The sequence below is a fragment of the Grus americana genome, chromosome 1 (assembly GCF_028858705.1).
Source record: "Grus americana isolate bGruAme1 chromosome 1, bGruAme1.mat, whole genome shotgun sequence".
In the NCBI taxonomy this organism is placed as follows: Eukaryota; Metazoa; Chordata; class Aves; order Gruiformes; family Gruidae; genus Grus; species Grus americana.
In genome coordinates, this window is record NC_072852.1 from 208,688,287 (window position 1) to 208,705,031 (window position 16,745).

The following is a 16,745-nucleotide window of genomic DNA, read 5'->3' on the forward strand; positions in this document are numbered from 1 at the left end:
ACCTATGCTTATAGAAGCCAAGGGCCAGACCCGGGAAAAAGGACGTATCCACTGCAACAACAAATCCTGCCCTATCTAAAAGCCAAGCATGAGGCTCCGGGAAGGGAATTCCCTGTGTCCATCCCTGCCCGATGCGTGGGAGAAAGTGGAGCCCTTGCATCCATAGCGCTGCATACGAGACCCTGGACCTCTCCCATCAGACACGTGAGGCGGCAGCTGTGCCCGAAGCTCCCTACCAAGTGCCGCATGAGATGGGTTCAGGGCTGGAAATCCTTTCTTAGAGCTAGGAAGCAAAAAAGAGCATGACCTGGAGGTTGGCCTTGGAGACTGGAGCAGAGTAGCCACAGCTCTTGTCCCTGCTCCTTCAAGTATTATTTTTTCTCCCAGTATCTTTTACAGCGAAATAGTTAGGTGATTGTGCAAAGTGGTGACTGAAAACATGTAATTCCTACCCTAGAACTAAAATCCCAACCCAGGCCACTGCAGTGAGGGGGATCTCTTACTTATTTTTTGTAATCAAATGAATTTTTCTCTTTTGGTGGCAAAATTTCTCAGCTTCAATTGGAGATTCCCACCCAGTTGCCTATGACCTGACCTGCTGGACTCCTTAATGATAGTTTTATACACTCTGTATCATCTCCTATTGTTTTCAAGTGGCACCTTTCACCAGGGCCATTTGTTTTTTTCAAGCATTTTTCAAAACTACAAAATTGCAAACATTCCCTACTGATATATGCTAAGAGCCAACCATGAAGAAGATTTCAAAGGTCTTCAAGCCTGCAGGTTTGTTTTGGATGTTTTGAACAAAAAGTACACTGAAAAGTTCAAACCGTGCATTTCTGTGTGTCTCAAAGCAGAGATTAAATTGTCTTGTACAAATCTGAACAACACTGAGAGTCCCCAGTGTATGACAGACAGTACTCCTGCTCATGAAATATTTCAGTCTAACAGCTATAAAATTATTTGTTGCCCATTACTAACTCATCTAGCCATTTTAACATTACCTAAACATTCAGCCAAAAGAACTCTAAAGATTGCAAATACAGACACAAAAGGCTCTGTGCCATTTCTCCCACTGCTGAATTACAGGACATGGCTGAGTTACAAAAGTCAATATGTCTTCATTTTGGACCTTAGAGGCTCCAGCAGAAATACTCTACATGCGGGTTCTTGGATGAGCCCAGCACTCCCTTTCCATCCAGCAGATATCTGCCATTCCACAGAAACCCAACAAAGAACAAAAATGCATGGAGAGCTTATCAATTAAATATTGATTGGATATCAATCTCCAGCTATCCCATGCCTCTCTCAACAAATAATCTTAGTTCACAGAGTGCAGAAATCTTCACATGCAGTATAAGACATGTTCTAAGCAGTCGGTTTCTGGAATTAACTTGACATCAGTGAGGGCATATCGTCTAACCACAGGCACGGGCACAGGAGAAGAACAGCTATTTCAGCAGGCATCGTTTTGACTATATGGTCGTATAAATGGCCAAATCTTATATCTCGTGCAGATTGGCTCCTGCATGCAGACACACATAACATTCTTATAATGAACAGCACCCAATGGAGCATTTTCCAAGTAAAGTACCACTAACAAGCTGCTTTTTTGATTGTTGTTGTTGTTGCCATTGTTGAAATTGTTGTTTTTCCCTGTTAGCATGAAACAGATCAGACTTCATCTTCTCAATCTACAGCTGAAATGAGAACAGCATTCCCCAAATCAAGAGCCAACAGAAAACATATAATCAAGAAAAACAACTGTGGAAAAGATAAGTTATTTTAATTACCTTCAGAATTATACAGGGATTCGCTCTGGTGTACATTATAATCCCATTGCTTTGCAGGGTTCGCAGACGGAGAGCCAACTTGAATTCCTCTTTCTTGCTATTTTCAGAAACTCGGTATTTTATGTAGCTATTCCCAGCAAAACTAAGGGAAGTGTGGCCTGAAATAACCATTTTGAAGAGACACATGTTCTTTTAGCAACATATGAAATAATTCCTCAACTGTCAAGTTAATTAATGAATTTATAGAGCTAATGAGAATGTCTAGGAAGAAATAAATACAACCCAACTTTGATGGGAAAAAAAAGCTGGCACCTACTACAAAAACATATTGTATTTTTTTTAAAAATCATTTTTCCGGGGGTGGAAGAAAGCTATATTTCTCCATACTTATAAAAAAGAGACATTTCTCCAAGTATTCAGCATTTTTAAGGTTATACACCCCTGAAGGCACTTATGTTGCGTCACTGACAACAGAGGGAGTCAAAGATGACCATGCCTGTACATCAGGCAGTTGAGTTACGGGTATAAAGTCAGGTGTGGGCAGATGCCAGCCGAACCCTTGCAATGAGTTCTCTGCAACCACTGCCCAAGACCACAGTGACACAGCTCAGCATCTGCTGTGTTTCCGTCATGGAAAGAAACAGCACGTCCTCTGTCAGGCAGCCCTGGATTCACTGAGGTCAACAGAAAGTTCCACTTCACGGGCTTTCCACCACGCTCCTTCTATCCCAGGGAACAACACAGCTGCAGAGAACTAACAAATGTCCTCAAACTTTCTTCTTGGGTTAGCATAGTGTTTTCATTAATAAAGACTGGAATTTTGGTAATCTAAATTGTAAGCAGAAGAGTTAATTATAGAGCTTTGCCCATGGCAGAAAAACATCTGGCATAACAGCCTCTAGGAAAAGGCCTGTTTTCTCAGCAGCCTGTTTTACTGGTCTGGGATTCAACCAAGCCAGTGGGAATTTCTCAATGGAAACTTGATCATGGTCTTCATACAGACCCACGGCTATAAAGACAAGTATTTTACAGGGCTTATAAACACATATGCTGAACGCCCATGTTGAGGAGGGTTAAGCAGTACATCTTCTGTTGACTTCAGTGGCACCTCTACCTACAAAATGATAATGGAAGCACTTTGTTGTTCAAGTATATCCCGCTTTACTGCTGTGACATGCACCTGAGCATTCGCCAAGCTTTCCTGGTGGGCACTGGCAGATGAATGGTCTCCGGTTAGCTTCATACCCCACACACTGCATGTCCCCTGGACACGGCTTCTCCAGACAGGGGTCGTTAGACCCTGGGCAGAGTCCTCCTGCAATAAGTTAAAATACTGTCAGTGGCACACAGTGTAAAGCATGATCTGCAACAATGCAAGAGTAATGAAAGACAATTATTGATCTCACACTTCAGTACGAGCAAAGAATGGCTTAATAATAATAACAAAAATAACCTCCAATCTTCACGGAAGAGATGTCCTTTGAACAAGTACATAGCAATAACGTTATGGTTCTTCTTCAAAGGCTGCCCTAAACCTCATGGCAATGTATTATAAAAACCAACTATTATGAGCAGTTACTGGTTTATAATTGGTGTTGTGACTCTCAGGCCATTCATTTTCTCAAAAAGCCTCCTGTGCAGGGGATTTAGAGATATGAGAAAACTAATGACTTGAAGCTACGCACCCTTTTGCCCCTATGAAAAGCAAATTTAAGGAAGTAGAGTTCCCTAGGAGACAAAATAAGAAAAAGCAATGCCTGGGCTACAGTGACAGCTTTTCAGTCTCATACTGCACAGGACACACTGCCAGCGTGACTGTACAGCAAGGCAAACTTGCCCTGTCCCCATGTTCCTCCTGACATTTCTGAGATCTCGGATCCTATTGTGCACCTTGCCCAGGCTGCCAAAATATATCCTCTTTTCTTCTAGTTGTGACTACACAAGTCCTGTTGCATCTGGAACTGCATATGTACAGGAAAACAAAAAAAACCCCAGAAAAGTGGATTACTTGCTCTGAATGCTAAGAACTCAAAGTGAAGAAATTCTTAAAATCAGGAATAAGTTCCCTGTGTTTCTTGACATTACCTAATTGAAGAAAGAAGAAACTTAATATTCTAAATAGCCACTTTCAATTTATATTTATAAATTGGGCAAATCATCCATGTCCTTTTGTATTTGGGGAAGAGCATAATTTGATAAAATTATTTTGAATGCTAGAGTCAATTCTTTCCTAAAAACCCTTTTGTTAGTATGGAATCTAATCTTGCCCAAGAACGAGTGAATTCAAAACTACTACTAGCTTCACAAAGGAAGCAACCCGAAGGGACAGATGAATACTGAGTTTTAAATTTGCTTAAAATACTTGCGCGACACAATTACATTAAGGTTCCTCAAAACCTCCTAAATTCTTAACATCTATCAGGCTGAGCATGCCAAGGGCTTACTTTAAAGCCTGTCAATGTCAAAGGAACTTCTTGCATTCCACGGGTTTGACTCAAACTTCTATATAACTTCTAAAAGTGTCTAAATAAATCCGTTTTCATTTCCCTACTCTTAAAAGATTTGCAAACACTGCCTATAGTAACGCAAAACACAATACAACTGTTGCTGCTTAATATAGGAATTCTCAGGAATATACGACTTCCAGAACAGTTAGCCTTTTCTTGGTTGCAATAAGGAACTTGGTAGATGCAGGGTCAGCTTCTACCTTTGGACATCTGCGTGTGGCTGCTACGAAAGTAGCCTTTAAGTGCAGGAAAAAAGGCATTCCTGCCCTTCCTTCTGTAGATTTGCAGGCAGAGCTTGAAGAGAGGGGGAGCCAGCTGCTGGGAATGGACAGGCGTCTCTTGTTTTGCTTATCAAATTCATTTACTTAATACATGCAGGTGATGATTTTAACAATAAAAAGTCAGCACCTTCCTACCTTCACTTTCTGAATATTGGCAATTCTTCTTTATTGCAGGACCCTTATCGTATTCAAAAACTACTTTATTTTTTTGAGCATATGTATTTTATTTACAATTTATAAAGGAAGGAATCAACCTGTCATAGAGTATATCTCCAAAAGTAATGAAAGAAAGAAGCTTATTGCTCTCACACTTTAGTACAAGCCAAGAAGGGCTCATAGTAAGCATAGCTGAAATTACCTGGCACTGTGAGTATTTTCTGGAAAAAAGAAAAATTACTACTCTAGGTTTCAAAGTGGACATGGGCTGACTACAAATATGGCAATGACTGTAAATGTCTTGCTTGATGTACAGCACAGTCAATTTAATCTTTAACATCCTCCCCTCCTTTGTCAAACATTTGTTTGAGAGGTCTATGCAGTAAACGATTTACAGTACTGCCTGTAGCACTGTTAGAAAATGATGCACGGCAATCTTTATTAATCACTTGAGTAGGTAACAGGAATAACAGCCGCAATATACAGTCACATTTTAAGTCTTATAGAATCAGGAAACAAATGTCATTTAATAGGGTCGGCACCACAGAACTATAGTCTATTTAAATGTAAAGTGTGCAGAATTTAACAGAGAACCTGACGTTTTCTGTACCTTTTTTTTTTTTTTTTTAATAAAAAAAGAAAACTCATTCTTTGGAATTCAATGGCAAGTAACAATTATTTCTGAAATTATAACAGGTGGTTCAATATTCTATAGGCTGCCTTGTATTTTCTAGTTGCTTCTTTTGGCTATTTTACTTCATTCTTATACGACGAATACACAGCATTCTGCTGTACACAGAGTATATCTCTCCTCTGAACACACTTAAACCTTTTGTGAGGCTGTAATTCAAGCGAGCCTCTGCGTAGCTGACAGACAAGTCATTTGGACAAAAGCCCCACAGCTCGTCAGCGTGCAGCAGAAAGGGGCCCTGAGATTTCCAAACGTGGCTCCGCAAATTTTCACATCCCCAACCTATGACTGTATCTTTGACATGAAGCAATAAAGCAATAACTTACTTTGTTACCATCTCTGCCAGTTTTGGTTTTTTTTTTTTTAGCTGATTCAAACTCTGATTTGTACTTCAGAGTCATCCTTCCACAGTCAAAAAAAATATACGGAAAGGATATAACGTATTTAGTGCAACTGTGGCGATACACGAAAGAACTGATTATCCTGGCAGGCCAAGAATAGTTCTTCTAGTAAACTACAAGCAAATCAACATTTTATTCATCCTGCTGCAGCAGAATTTCATAGCTGTCACAAAAGTTTTAAAATATTCAGACTTGGGAGAAGAAATGCTTTATGCCTGTCTGTATGGTTATAAGTACATAAGCTACAAATCTGCATTATGGCATTGCCCTAGCTAACATGCATTTTCAGGCTGATTTCACAACTATGTGGAGCAAAATTGTGAAATCATTCAAGGTTATGTTGTCCACATCAAAGATTTCCAGCCTGAGTTTAAATAAAATTATTCTAATGTTGCATTTCCACTCCAAAGAGCAGTCTATTTACCATCCAATAAGAGATTCAAGAAATATAGATTTGAATTGATTTTTTTTTTTCTGTAGGCAAGTCCAGACAATCCACGGCATTCCCTTGAAACTCACGTTAGTATTAATAAAGCTGTTCTCCACAAGGTATCACAGAGACACATGAGCTAGCATCAACCAGTGCATGGCAGGAAAAGGTGGAATAGACCCACTTGATTTTGACAGATCGTCTTCAGTTTATTCTCTAAAAGAAGGTAAAAGTATTACAATCTCCCTACTAGTATACTGAGGAAGAAAACACTCTTCCATTGCAAAATGAGACATTTATTTAATTCCTGTCCCTCCAACAAAGTATCACTGCCAGGAATATAAATATATTTTGAAAATTGAGTGCTTCAATTTTAAATTGAGCCTTGTGATATTTGGTGTTTTGCTGTAAGCCCATTCTCCTGAATCTGTATGAATATTAAAAAAAGAGTCTGTTTCTCTCGCTTGCAGGAGAAAGCTTGAAAGGTGACGCCTGAGGGCCAGAGTCCCAGAAAGCCTGTAAAGCAAACTCCAAACTGTTACTTTTAAACAATCTAATAATTAGTTTATTGTGGAGGGAAGACTGTCAGCTCATAAGCTGCAATTTGTTTTTACTTTTGGAGCATGGTGACCAGGCATTGTAAGCAAAGATTACCGTATGCATATCAGCGCGGATACCACAAACTTGTTTCTGCACAACTCCGCCGTGGGTTGCAGTTAGCACAAGTGCTCCCGGAAAACTATGGGCCACACCGTGCGTCCTGGTGAATCAGATTCTCTCCCAGTTTTAGAAGATCTAAGACATTTGACCTCTTCCATCCATTCCTTGATCACAGCTTCCCTTAAGACACAGATAGCAATTCCCACTTGCCCCGATTCTACAGTTGTGCCCCCACTTTGTGTTTCAGCTCTCCCACATTTTAGATGAGACTCTGTATTCTCAGCACAAAATCTATCAAATTTATCTGCAGTTCTTTCTTCCCAAGCACAGGCAGGGCACCTTCTTCCTCAATCTTCCCGCCTACCTCGCCAGGAGTACGCAAGGCTCATTGGTAGGTGTGTGCTTCCTGAAACGGGAACAGCGGCGCTGTACCCATAGGAATTGGGTTCCCGACGCCCAATCCTGCAAAACACACAGGACTGGCTAAGAGGCACAGTGTGCTCTGTGGAGCTGAGGACACAAACCACCTCTGAAGATCAGGTCCTGAATTAACAGCAGCTCATCACAGTCTATGATTTCCTTTTGTCAGAACATTCACAACATGCTAGAAGTGGCTCCATAAAGTCTGAATTGCCTGGTTTCATGAGAAAGTGGTCCAAGACTGCTGTTCACTTGATTAAATAACGTGGATGTGAGTGTCTGCACTTTTACTGAACACTTCTGGGTCTATTAGAAAAATTCTTTCAAACTATTAAGCCAGAACCATATTAAACACTTGAAATGGAATTCATCTCATCTAACTTTAGGGCATGATTCATCTGACTGATTTTAGACATCTAGGGAGAGATGTATCACATCATTAAAAATACCTCATTCTTTCCACTATCTGCAAATGGGGCCTGGAGTGACCAGCTCAGATGCAGATATATACCCACATTTGTCAAGATGATTTCAATCCAGCCCTCTCCCATAAACATATTAACGTAATCTCACTTTTGTAAGATTGTAATGCAGAACAACTCTATAGCAAAGCAGTCCCAAGAAAACCTGCTTCTTCCCTCCATCTTTCTCTCAACACAGAAGAATTACTTGGCATCATGAAAAAATAAAAATACGGAATAGCTTTTTGCTTCTGAAAAATGAGAATGTCACCAGAACTATTTCACATGAATGTATTTATTCCGGTCCTCCTATCTTCATTTCCAACAAGCACTGACAGATGTTTGCATACCTCCCGTCATGCGATGGGAGACAACTGCATAGCCCCTACAGCCACGCTGAAACAAACCCCAGCTTGTTACGATATTTTCCATACAAACACCAGCAGATGAGCCAGTAATCTAAGGAGACAGTCTGTTATTGGAAAACTCCTCAGTTCAATTTTATTGATTTTAAAGGCTTAGATTGATGCACCTGAACTTTTGAACTTGTCCTTCCAGAACTGAGCTGCTGAAGCTCCAAAGTTCACCCACTGCCTGCTTTACAGGCTCCCTGCATTTTCGTGTTAGATAACTCCGTTTGCTCACAAAGGTAATCTAGGTAAGTTATGCACAGCTGGCATGCATAAATTGTGCATATCTGTGACATCTGCCAGTGGGAAAAACACTCCAAGTATGATACATATTTCAAGAACGAGTGAATTAGTTCAAACTCAGGCTTTCTGGGTCATAATTGAATCAGATCTCTGGAAACATATGCAATACTTTAATGGCTTTGTCGTAATTCAAGCTATTAATATTTACTGGACTGGATCATGAAACTATCCTAGTAACAAAGGAAGTATAATACTTTTATTATGCAGACAGTATCTTGCTAATGCTGTCTTGTTAAGCCAAAATAACTTTATTCTAGTATTTTTGCTCTTTTTCCTGGCTTACTGCATTTATGTGCACGTACAAGAACTACTGATCAAAGAAGGATTTGCATTTCTCTAACTCTTTTATTGGGCCTCGTCTTTAGCCTTCATGAAAGCAGAACTATACATACATTCTCTAATTAATATACCCTCAGAAGTCTGTGTTACCTCCTATGTGATAAAACACAGTGTGTGTCTCTATTTACCTAAATACCAAGACATTCCTTGTGGCTCCTTTAATTAAAAACAGTAGAAGAGGCTGAAGCATTAACTAATGTGAAGGAGGGCAAAGCATGGATTTTTTTACTTCCCACCGAGGTCTCTTATCTCTGTGCAAGCAAGAGGCACCAAGGCTTGCACCTCTCTGGTAGCTATACTTAAATCAGCAGCTCCGGACACTTTTTTGTTCCAGGCTGGACACGCACGACCCCATTCCAAGGCTTGTCGATGACCCATGGGAAATCAGCACATAGTGGCTCGAACGGGAGCTGTGGGAACCCATCCAGCTTTCCAGCTGGACCAGGACAAGCTACCTGTTGCAACTGTTCCCATACAGCCCTCTTTGAGGCCATGATACGTGGTCCAGAGGCTAGGGACCACAGAGGGGCTGCAGAACCACGCTGCCTTTCCGGCGGCTTGCCAGGCATTGTAGGGGATTGACTGGCACATGACAGAAACATTTGGAAATCGCTGAATTTTTGTGCTTCCAGTGCAAACTTGCTGTGCAGGGAGGAAAAGGGAGAGAGCTGCTGGATCAGAACTGTACTGCATTGCAAAGTCCTTTTTTGGAGCTAAACTAAGGGATTATGAGACAGAGCCACTTACTATTAGTATCTGAAGGGAATAATACATCATTATTGACTTTAATAAGTAGTGAAATTAAATTATAAACAGTGAAAATTTTGGCTGCCAGAAAACAAATTTCTGACAGTGAAGGCTATCACTATCCCCATGGAGATGAGGATTTGTGATTTCTTGGTACGAACATGCGACAAAGCTATGACTTAGAGAATATAAAAGTGTTTTGCAGACAGTGCTCCTGCATTGGCTCCTGGGCTTGTCTGGAGAATATTGCAGCATTGTCCCTTTTACACCTGTGAAAGTCCTTTATTTCAGAGCCTTTCATGTATAACAAAATGCTGACTACTGTTATAATAGATACATCTGTTTGAAACTTATAACGCTATTACTTAAAAATTGACCAGAGACTCTGCTCTTGAATGTACATGAAAATATAGAATTTTTACAAAACTGAACTTCCATGGCATTATTATTCATGTGCCACAGGAGACAACGATTTCTGGTTAAATTTTATGTAATTTATGCCTATTTTTATCCCCACTGAAGTTGATGGTAAGACAGGAAATCCTGCTGAATGCTGCAGAAACAAAGGTTGGTTACGGAGAGACATGGCTGCTGAATTGCTGTACTGCTCTGTGTGTTTATGTGTGCATGTGTGCTTAAGATGAGGGAGACTTAGATGTATTGATTTTACAGCAGCTTTTTTCTCCGCTCTTAAATGAAGTGGAATGAGGAGCAAATAGCCTGGCAAACAAAAGAAACAGTACTATTATTATAACTGCCTGAGGTTTTATACTCCCAGTGCAGAATCATAGGGAAGATGGGCTCTGGGGTCTATTTGTCATACATGCCCATGTGAAATCCCTGCCAAAATGTGGAGCAGCCTGAAACCCAGCCAAAACCCCAACCTGTCACCTACTGTAGCATTAAAGGTCAGGAATAGTGCTTGCTTGCAGTTATTTAATAAAATACTTCATTGGTTTCCATGCCTCTCTGCAAAAATGGGACTGGAAAAGTCCTTTCCACCTGCACTGTTGAAGTTGGGGTCCTTTTCCTTGGAGACTGCTGGTGCATCGCTGCAGACCAGGCTGTGCTGCTATGGTCACGCTCCAGGTTTATTCCAGTGATGGCAGCGACTGGGTGGGAAACTACATCCCTCCTCCTCTCCCTTCCTCTCCCCTTCCTTCCCCTCTCTCAAAGTTGGTTGATGGCTCTGATTACAAAGCCTGCAGGAAAGCGGTCTTAGTCGTAAAAGGCCAAAGTTCATCAACTTCCATTTACATCAGTAAACATGAACAATTCTTCCTGAGCCTGAGAAATCAATTCCCACAATACATCAGCCAGTCGTGCTTTAACGGACTGAATTGAAATGCCCCTTCTAATCTGCATCAGAGGAATAAAAAAGATCCTATCGCATAATGTGTAAAGATGGGAGGGGATGGGGGAGCGGTACTCACCATTGCACATGCAGCGCACATTCCTGTAAAAGCGGGGGCACACAAAACTAATTCGTGCCGTGCTATAGGTCATCAGGGAATGTGAATCAATAGATAGACTTTGCTCACAGTGTTGTTCCTGACAATCCAGTCCAGAGCAATTCTTCTCCAAGATAGCAGAAATACGAATCACATTTTCCAAGTGTCTCCTTGCATTGGTAAGCTTCTGAATCAAATAGGCAGGCTTATAGAAACCACCGTTGTGCATCTGAACTGCAAACAGCATGTCAAGCTGATTGCTGCCTGCCACCGGCTGAATACTGATGATGTGCAGGCTGTCTTGTTTTTGGGAGAGCACTGCGTTTCGCAAGGTACGCCTGAACCCGTGCATGTGAAGGCCCACAAAGTCTTCTGGGGAAACGTTCTCAAAACGGATGGTGACCGTGTTCTGCAGCATTTCTTGTAGCAATTGCTCGACGTGGACCACAACATCGATGGGTACCTGGAACCGTCCATCACTGACAGAGACATTCAGGACATACTTGCCATTATCAAGCCCTCCAAGGGCAATGATCTTTCCATCATGGCTGTTGACCTTGAACAAACTTTTCTGCTCTGATTTTAGTGTATATGTGAGGACGTCATACACATCCTGATCCGTGGCATGAATTTTCCCAATGACTCCCCCAGGAAAATCATCTTCCATGGTGACAATGAAAATCTCCAGTGGAATGGCAGTCGGTTTATGAATGCTTTCTTCAATAACCCTCACCTGAACATACGTGTGGGAAACCTGCTGAGGCTTCCCAGAGTCCTTTGCCTAATGCAATTTAGGAAAAATAAAAAAATAAAAACCAAAATAAAACACACATATAACACAGCCAACAATCATAACTTCTCACTATATATATCTTCACAGCATCAGTAATTCTGAAGACCTCTCAAAAGAACTTCCCAAACGCATTTGCAAAATACATATATAAAGAAATGTCTCAGCTATTTCTAGCAGTGGAACTTACAAACTCTTTAGGGAAGCACAGATATCTCATCTAAGTGGATTGCAGAGAGAAATGTGTCAGCAGAATGTCTCATTACTCAAACTGAAATGTTCCCAGGATCCCACAGCTATCACTTGTCCTCTTCACAACAGAGCCATTTGAATGTGGTATACTCTGCACCAAATGCAGTTTGGGCTCAGTTCTACCCTGGGAAAGAGACTGAAGCCCAGAGAAATTCCAGCATCACCTTCTGCATTGCTTGGTGCGCTCCAAAGTGTTTCAGACCCTGCTTAGTTTGTGTGTTTGTGAAGGAGTTCAGATTTTTCCTACAGCACTCTGTACTACTTCACCTGATGCAGGCAAGAAACGTGCTTGAAATAAATAAAATTTATCACCCTCCAAAAATGAAATAGGGTGCTTGTGCTGTTACCAACGATAAAATATAAGAGCAGCACTGCACTTGGGCAGACGACTGTATGACCCAGAGCACACATGATAGTATCATTTGCACTTTTTTATAGAGAGTAAAAGAGCAAGTATGACAACAAACCCAAGGCCACCTTGACAAAAAGGTGTGCAAACTTGAATCAGTGTCCCTTCCTGCGCTAAGAGAAATGTTTCATTGAAGTCACTATTAAGATATACTACTCCACACATTTATTTGCTTCAGAGAACGGAAGACTAAACTACCACTGGGCAGAGATGTAGCACATGTTCGAAGATCTTTGGGAGGAACATGGGGAGGAAAATTTACATGCTGAAGAAAAAGAAAAGGCAATAGTAATATGGATATTACTAGGAAAGGATTAGTAACTTTAAGACACTCTAAAAATCATTCATCCTCACTCCTAAAAGGGCTGGGTGGAGTATTTAAAAAAAGGTTTCATGTGTATGTGCACACACACACACTTACGTGCACAGAGATTACATGCCATTCCACTTTCAATTTTAACATTACTTTTTAATAAACCTAACACAGAGGAGGAACATGATGGTGGAAAGGAGAAAGCAGCCCTCTGGCACATATGAATGGAAAAAATCATTTCTATGGTCTATACACAACAGGAAACTATAAAATATGTTTTCACTGCAGAAATCCATGAAGAAAATAATACTGGGAGGAATTAGGCCTCCACCATCCAACAGTGTGGTTTTCTGAACATGTTGGTGCATCTCAGACATTGTGGTTTGTCCAATGTTTCATTTATATGACTTACTTGGATCTGTATAACTAGACGATGCTGCTTAAATTTAATTCTAATGCCCAATTTTGGCTATTCTGGAACTTTGGCTAGCAAATTGCCCTGCAAGCAGAATATTTAGGATGCAGATATGGTAAGAATGAAAGGTGAGGTTATTTTAATTTTCCTACAAGCTCAAAAATGGGTTGCAGGAATATTAAACAGCAAACTTGCAAAACATTACTTGGATTTGAACTGTCAATTAGCATCAGAGCTTATATTTTTTGAATTGCAACTAACTGAGTATGCTACTGCTACAAACAGCATTGTGTCCTTGCAAAGGAGCAGACAGGCTGTATTTACAAAAATCAACCCTAGTAAAGCAAGTGGAGGAAGCCTGCATTTCAGACTTAGATTAGAGGACCATGTCCCATTTCCGTGAAGAGGGGTAATTCCTTCCCTAGACTTGCTTATTTACTGAACCCTACTACATTTTCTCTGGCAGGCCTGAGAAATGTGGATAAATTACTTTTGGATTTACAGTTTTTTGTAATCAGAATTACCCTGGTTACAAAGTTCCTCAACAATGACTCTAAAGCTAAGTTTGAGCTAGACTTCTATTGCATGTCTTATTTTCACATTCTTTAAAAGCTAAGTTGACCTTGGAAATGTGATTTCATGAATTCTTGGTAGGCTTCCAAAAATTTATGATTAAATTTATGACTTAAAAGCAGAAGTGATTTTCCTTCCTAGAACAATATTTTGCTGTCACTCGTTCTGTGGTGTATTTATATGTATATAATGCATTTTTGCTTATTTTCCTCGCTTAGCTACAGAAAAAAAAAGATGAAAATCTTAAATCATAACGGCCGCTGCTCAGAAAATCCATTTCATGCAGAGGAAATTGGAAAGTGTCTGGCTACCTATTTATATTTATATGAAATTAGGTTTAAGGACATCAAAGGAAATATACCATGTTGTGCACTTGTAAACTGGAACACATGGTATTTACTCACAGAATACAGTCAATTAAAACCAACCCATACAGGCAATGCACAGATGACCTACCACTATGAGGGTTTTTGTTTCTGTGCAGATGCAAAAATCAAACCGTACCTGCACGCAGAGCACATATTCGGTTGCAACCATGTGCTTGAAAATGACTGCAGATCTCAAGACGCCTTGAGGGTCCAGCGTAAACTCCTCCTCTTCATTGCCAGTGAGGATGGTGAAGGTAAAAGGGGGGCCATTGTGAAAAGAGTCTTTGTCTGTCACTACCAGCTGCAAAATGCTTGTGCCCACTGGTTTATTTTCCTTTACACATATACACAGTGTATAAAGAAAAGGATTAAAATTATACATATCACAATCATAAACCACCACATATTGCTATCGAGCATATTCAACTGAAGCTCTTTGCCCAGGACAGCTTTTCACTTGGCACTGCTTATGCCCCATGGACCGGTAGCAGAGATGGACCGACCGAGGAGCTCTGCCTGACACTGTGTCTGATCAGGACTGACCAAACCTTAAGACTTACACTCTGAGCAAGGTGTAAAGAAGTGTGAGCTCATCCCAGCTCAGAATTTTTGAGGCCAGAGTACAGTTTCTGGTGCAACAGGGATGAGCAGTAAAATGTGTGACAGATGCCAAGGTTAAGGAGCCTCAGCAAACAGCAGCTTACCAAAGAGGTAAGAAAGATGTGTTTGCACTTTCCTTTAAATAAGATCACTTGATACATCTTTGGCAGATAAATCATCAAAAGCTACTTAAGTGAAACCAAATGCTTTTATATTTTAGAAGTCAGAGAAGTTTTAGATGTGCAGGATAAACTTACTTGAATTACAGCTGTATAGTTAGCTGGAGTAAATACAGGGCTGTTATCGTTCACATCAGAAATGTCCACGTTGACCGTCACAGATGAAGACAAAGGAGGGGTGCCACTGTCTCTTGCCTGGATAACTAACGAATAACCAGATATCTGCAAAAAGGTGAAAACATTAAATCATTGTGAAAGTGGTCTTAAATTTTAACTCATCTTCTTTACATCCAATGCACCACCTACCATATTCTAAGGAAAGCTGTTTGGCCTCATTACCTTCCCTGCCCTTAGTATAACATTATCCTGTTTATTGCCATACTGTGTCCCAACTTCTGTTTTATAAGGCTATCAATAAACATAACAGCTTCACTGTATTAAAATAACTGTATCAGACGATGCATTCCTGAAACAAAGGGGCAGACAAAAAATAAATGGCGGATAATATCCAAACTCAGACGTTACTACTGTAGCTAACATTGTCAGCTCTCCTTGGTGTCAGCTGGGATATGTGACCTGATTCTATTTATCTTATGGTTGGTTTGTATAAATTGCTTATTAGAGACTGTTTGACACACAGTGTTTCTAACATGGTGATGGAGAACCAAGAAAAAGTTCACAGGCAGTTGCCTTAAACACACTGGAAAACATTTGGGACTACTAGGGACAACACAGTCTCTGTAGCAACAGGGTATTATCCACCATTCAGTAGAAAAGGGGTTTTTTGAGCATACTTGTTTGCAACAGCCGCAAACTACTCAGCACGGCGTGGGCAGTTCAGTGCATCACCCATGGGCCCTCTACGCACATATGTGCCCGTGCCTGAGGTGTGAGCGTATGTGACAATTTGCAAAAGCTCTGTCTATGCACAGCTTATGGATAACAGTTTGATTTTCTGAACTGCATCCTTATGTAGGCCTCCATACGTCTTACAACCGCTTTTTACTGTATATCGCTCTGTGCTCCCCGGGGAGAGCTGCTGACACGTCTGCCCGTGAATCCTTCCACAGGGGAGGGAGCGAAGGGCAAACCGCGTGCCAGAGAAAACAGCCCACTCCAGCCTCCTGTGTGGGGCTGGAAAGGGGAAAAAAACCCACCCCCACAGAGGGGAATGGCATAATGTTAGAGGTGATATTTCAGGGTGGGAGTAAATCCAAAGCCCGTTGAAAAATAAAAGCCATTTGGGTAGGAAGAAGGAGTACAGGCAAAGTGTACAAAACAAGGAGGCTCTTCTGGGATGTGGGACCAAGCTAAAGAAAGAGGTAACAGTTTTATGGAGGGGTTGTAGGGAGGAGAAAGACTGAGATTTGGTGGGGGTGCAGCGGCAGAGGAGGGAGGAAGAATCCTGAGCTATGGAAAGTCCAGAAACTGAGGCAAAGAATCAATTTTTTTTTTTCCCCTTTCAAGCTGTAATTTCTAGTGCTAAAGTCAAGACTGACAGTTTTGTGGGGTCTCTCTCAAATTTTGTATGTGTTTGCTTTTATTTCCATGTATCCCAGAAAGGTAGGTGGCAAAAGTCATGGTTTCTATGTGATTAAAGCTCTGGAAATGAGTTTCCTTAAACCACTGAAACCTGGGAGTTAGCACTGCCTTTGGGGATCTACAGCAGATGGGGCATCATGTATCATTTTCCCTGAAGGGAAAGAAACACCTGTGTCTAGGAAATGTGCCAAGGAAGCAAAGAAAAAGACAATAACACAGCTTATTTTAACCGAGGGAAACTTCAGAAAATGCAG

The 16,745-nt window shown here is 40.9% G+C and overlaps 1 protein-coding gene across 1 annotated transcript in view; it reads right to left on the reverse strand.

Annotated features, from left to right (window-relative positions):
• FAT3 (FAT atypical cadherin 3) overlaps positions 1–16,745 on the reverse strand; it is a 425,084-nt gene that overhangs the window by 34,527 nt on the left and 373,812 nt on the right. Inside the window, exons 18-22 of the mRNA XM_054846690.1 lie at positions 15,028–15,171; positions 14,307–14,504; positions 11,033–11,831; positions 2,974–3,108; positions 1,794–1,951 (exon numbers count right to left, since the gene is read on the reverse strand). Of these exons, the coding sequence (XP_054702665.1) occupies positions 1,794–1,951; positions 2,974–3,108; positions 11,033–11,831; positions 14,307–14,504; positions 15,028–15,171 (1,434 nt within the window). The remainder of the gene's footprint in view (positions 1–1,793; positions 1,952–2,973; positions 3,109–11,032; positions 11,832–14,306; positions 14,505–15,027; positions 15,172–16,745) is intronic.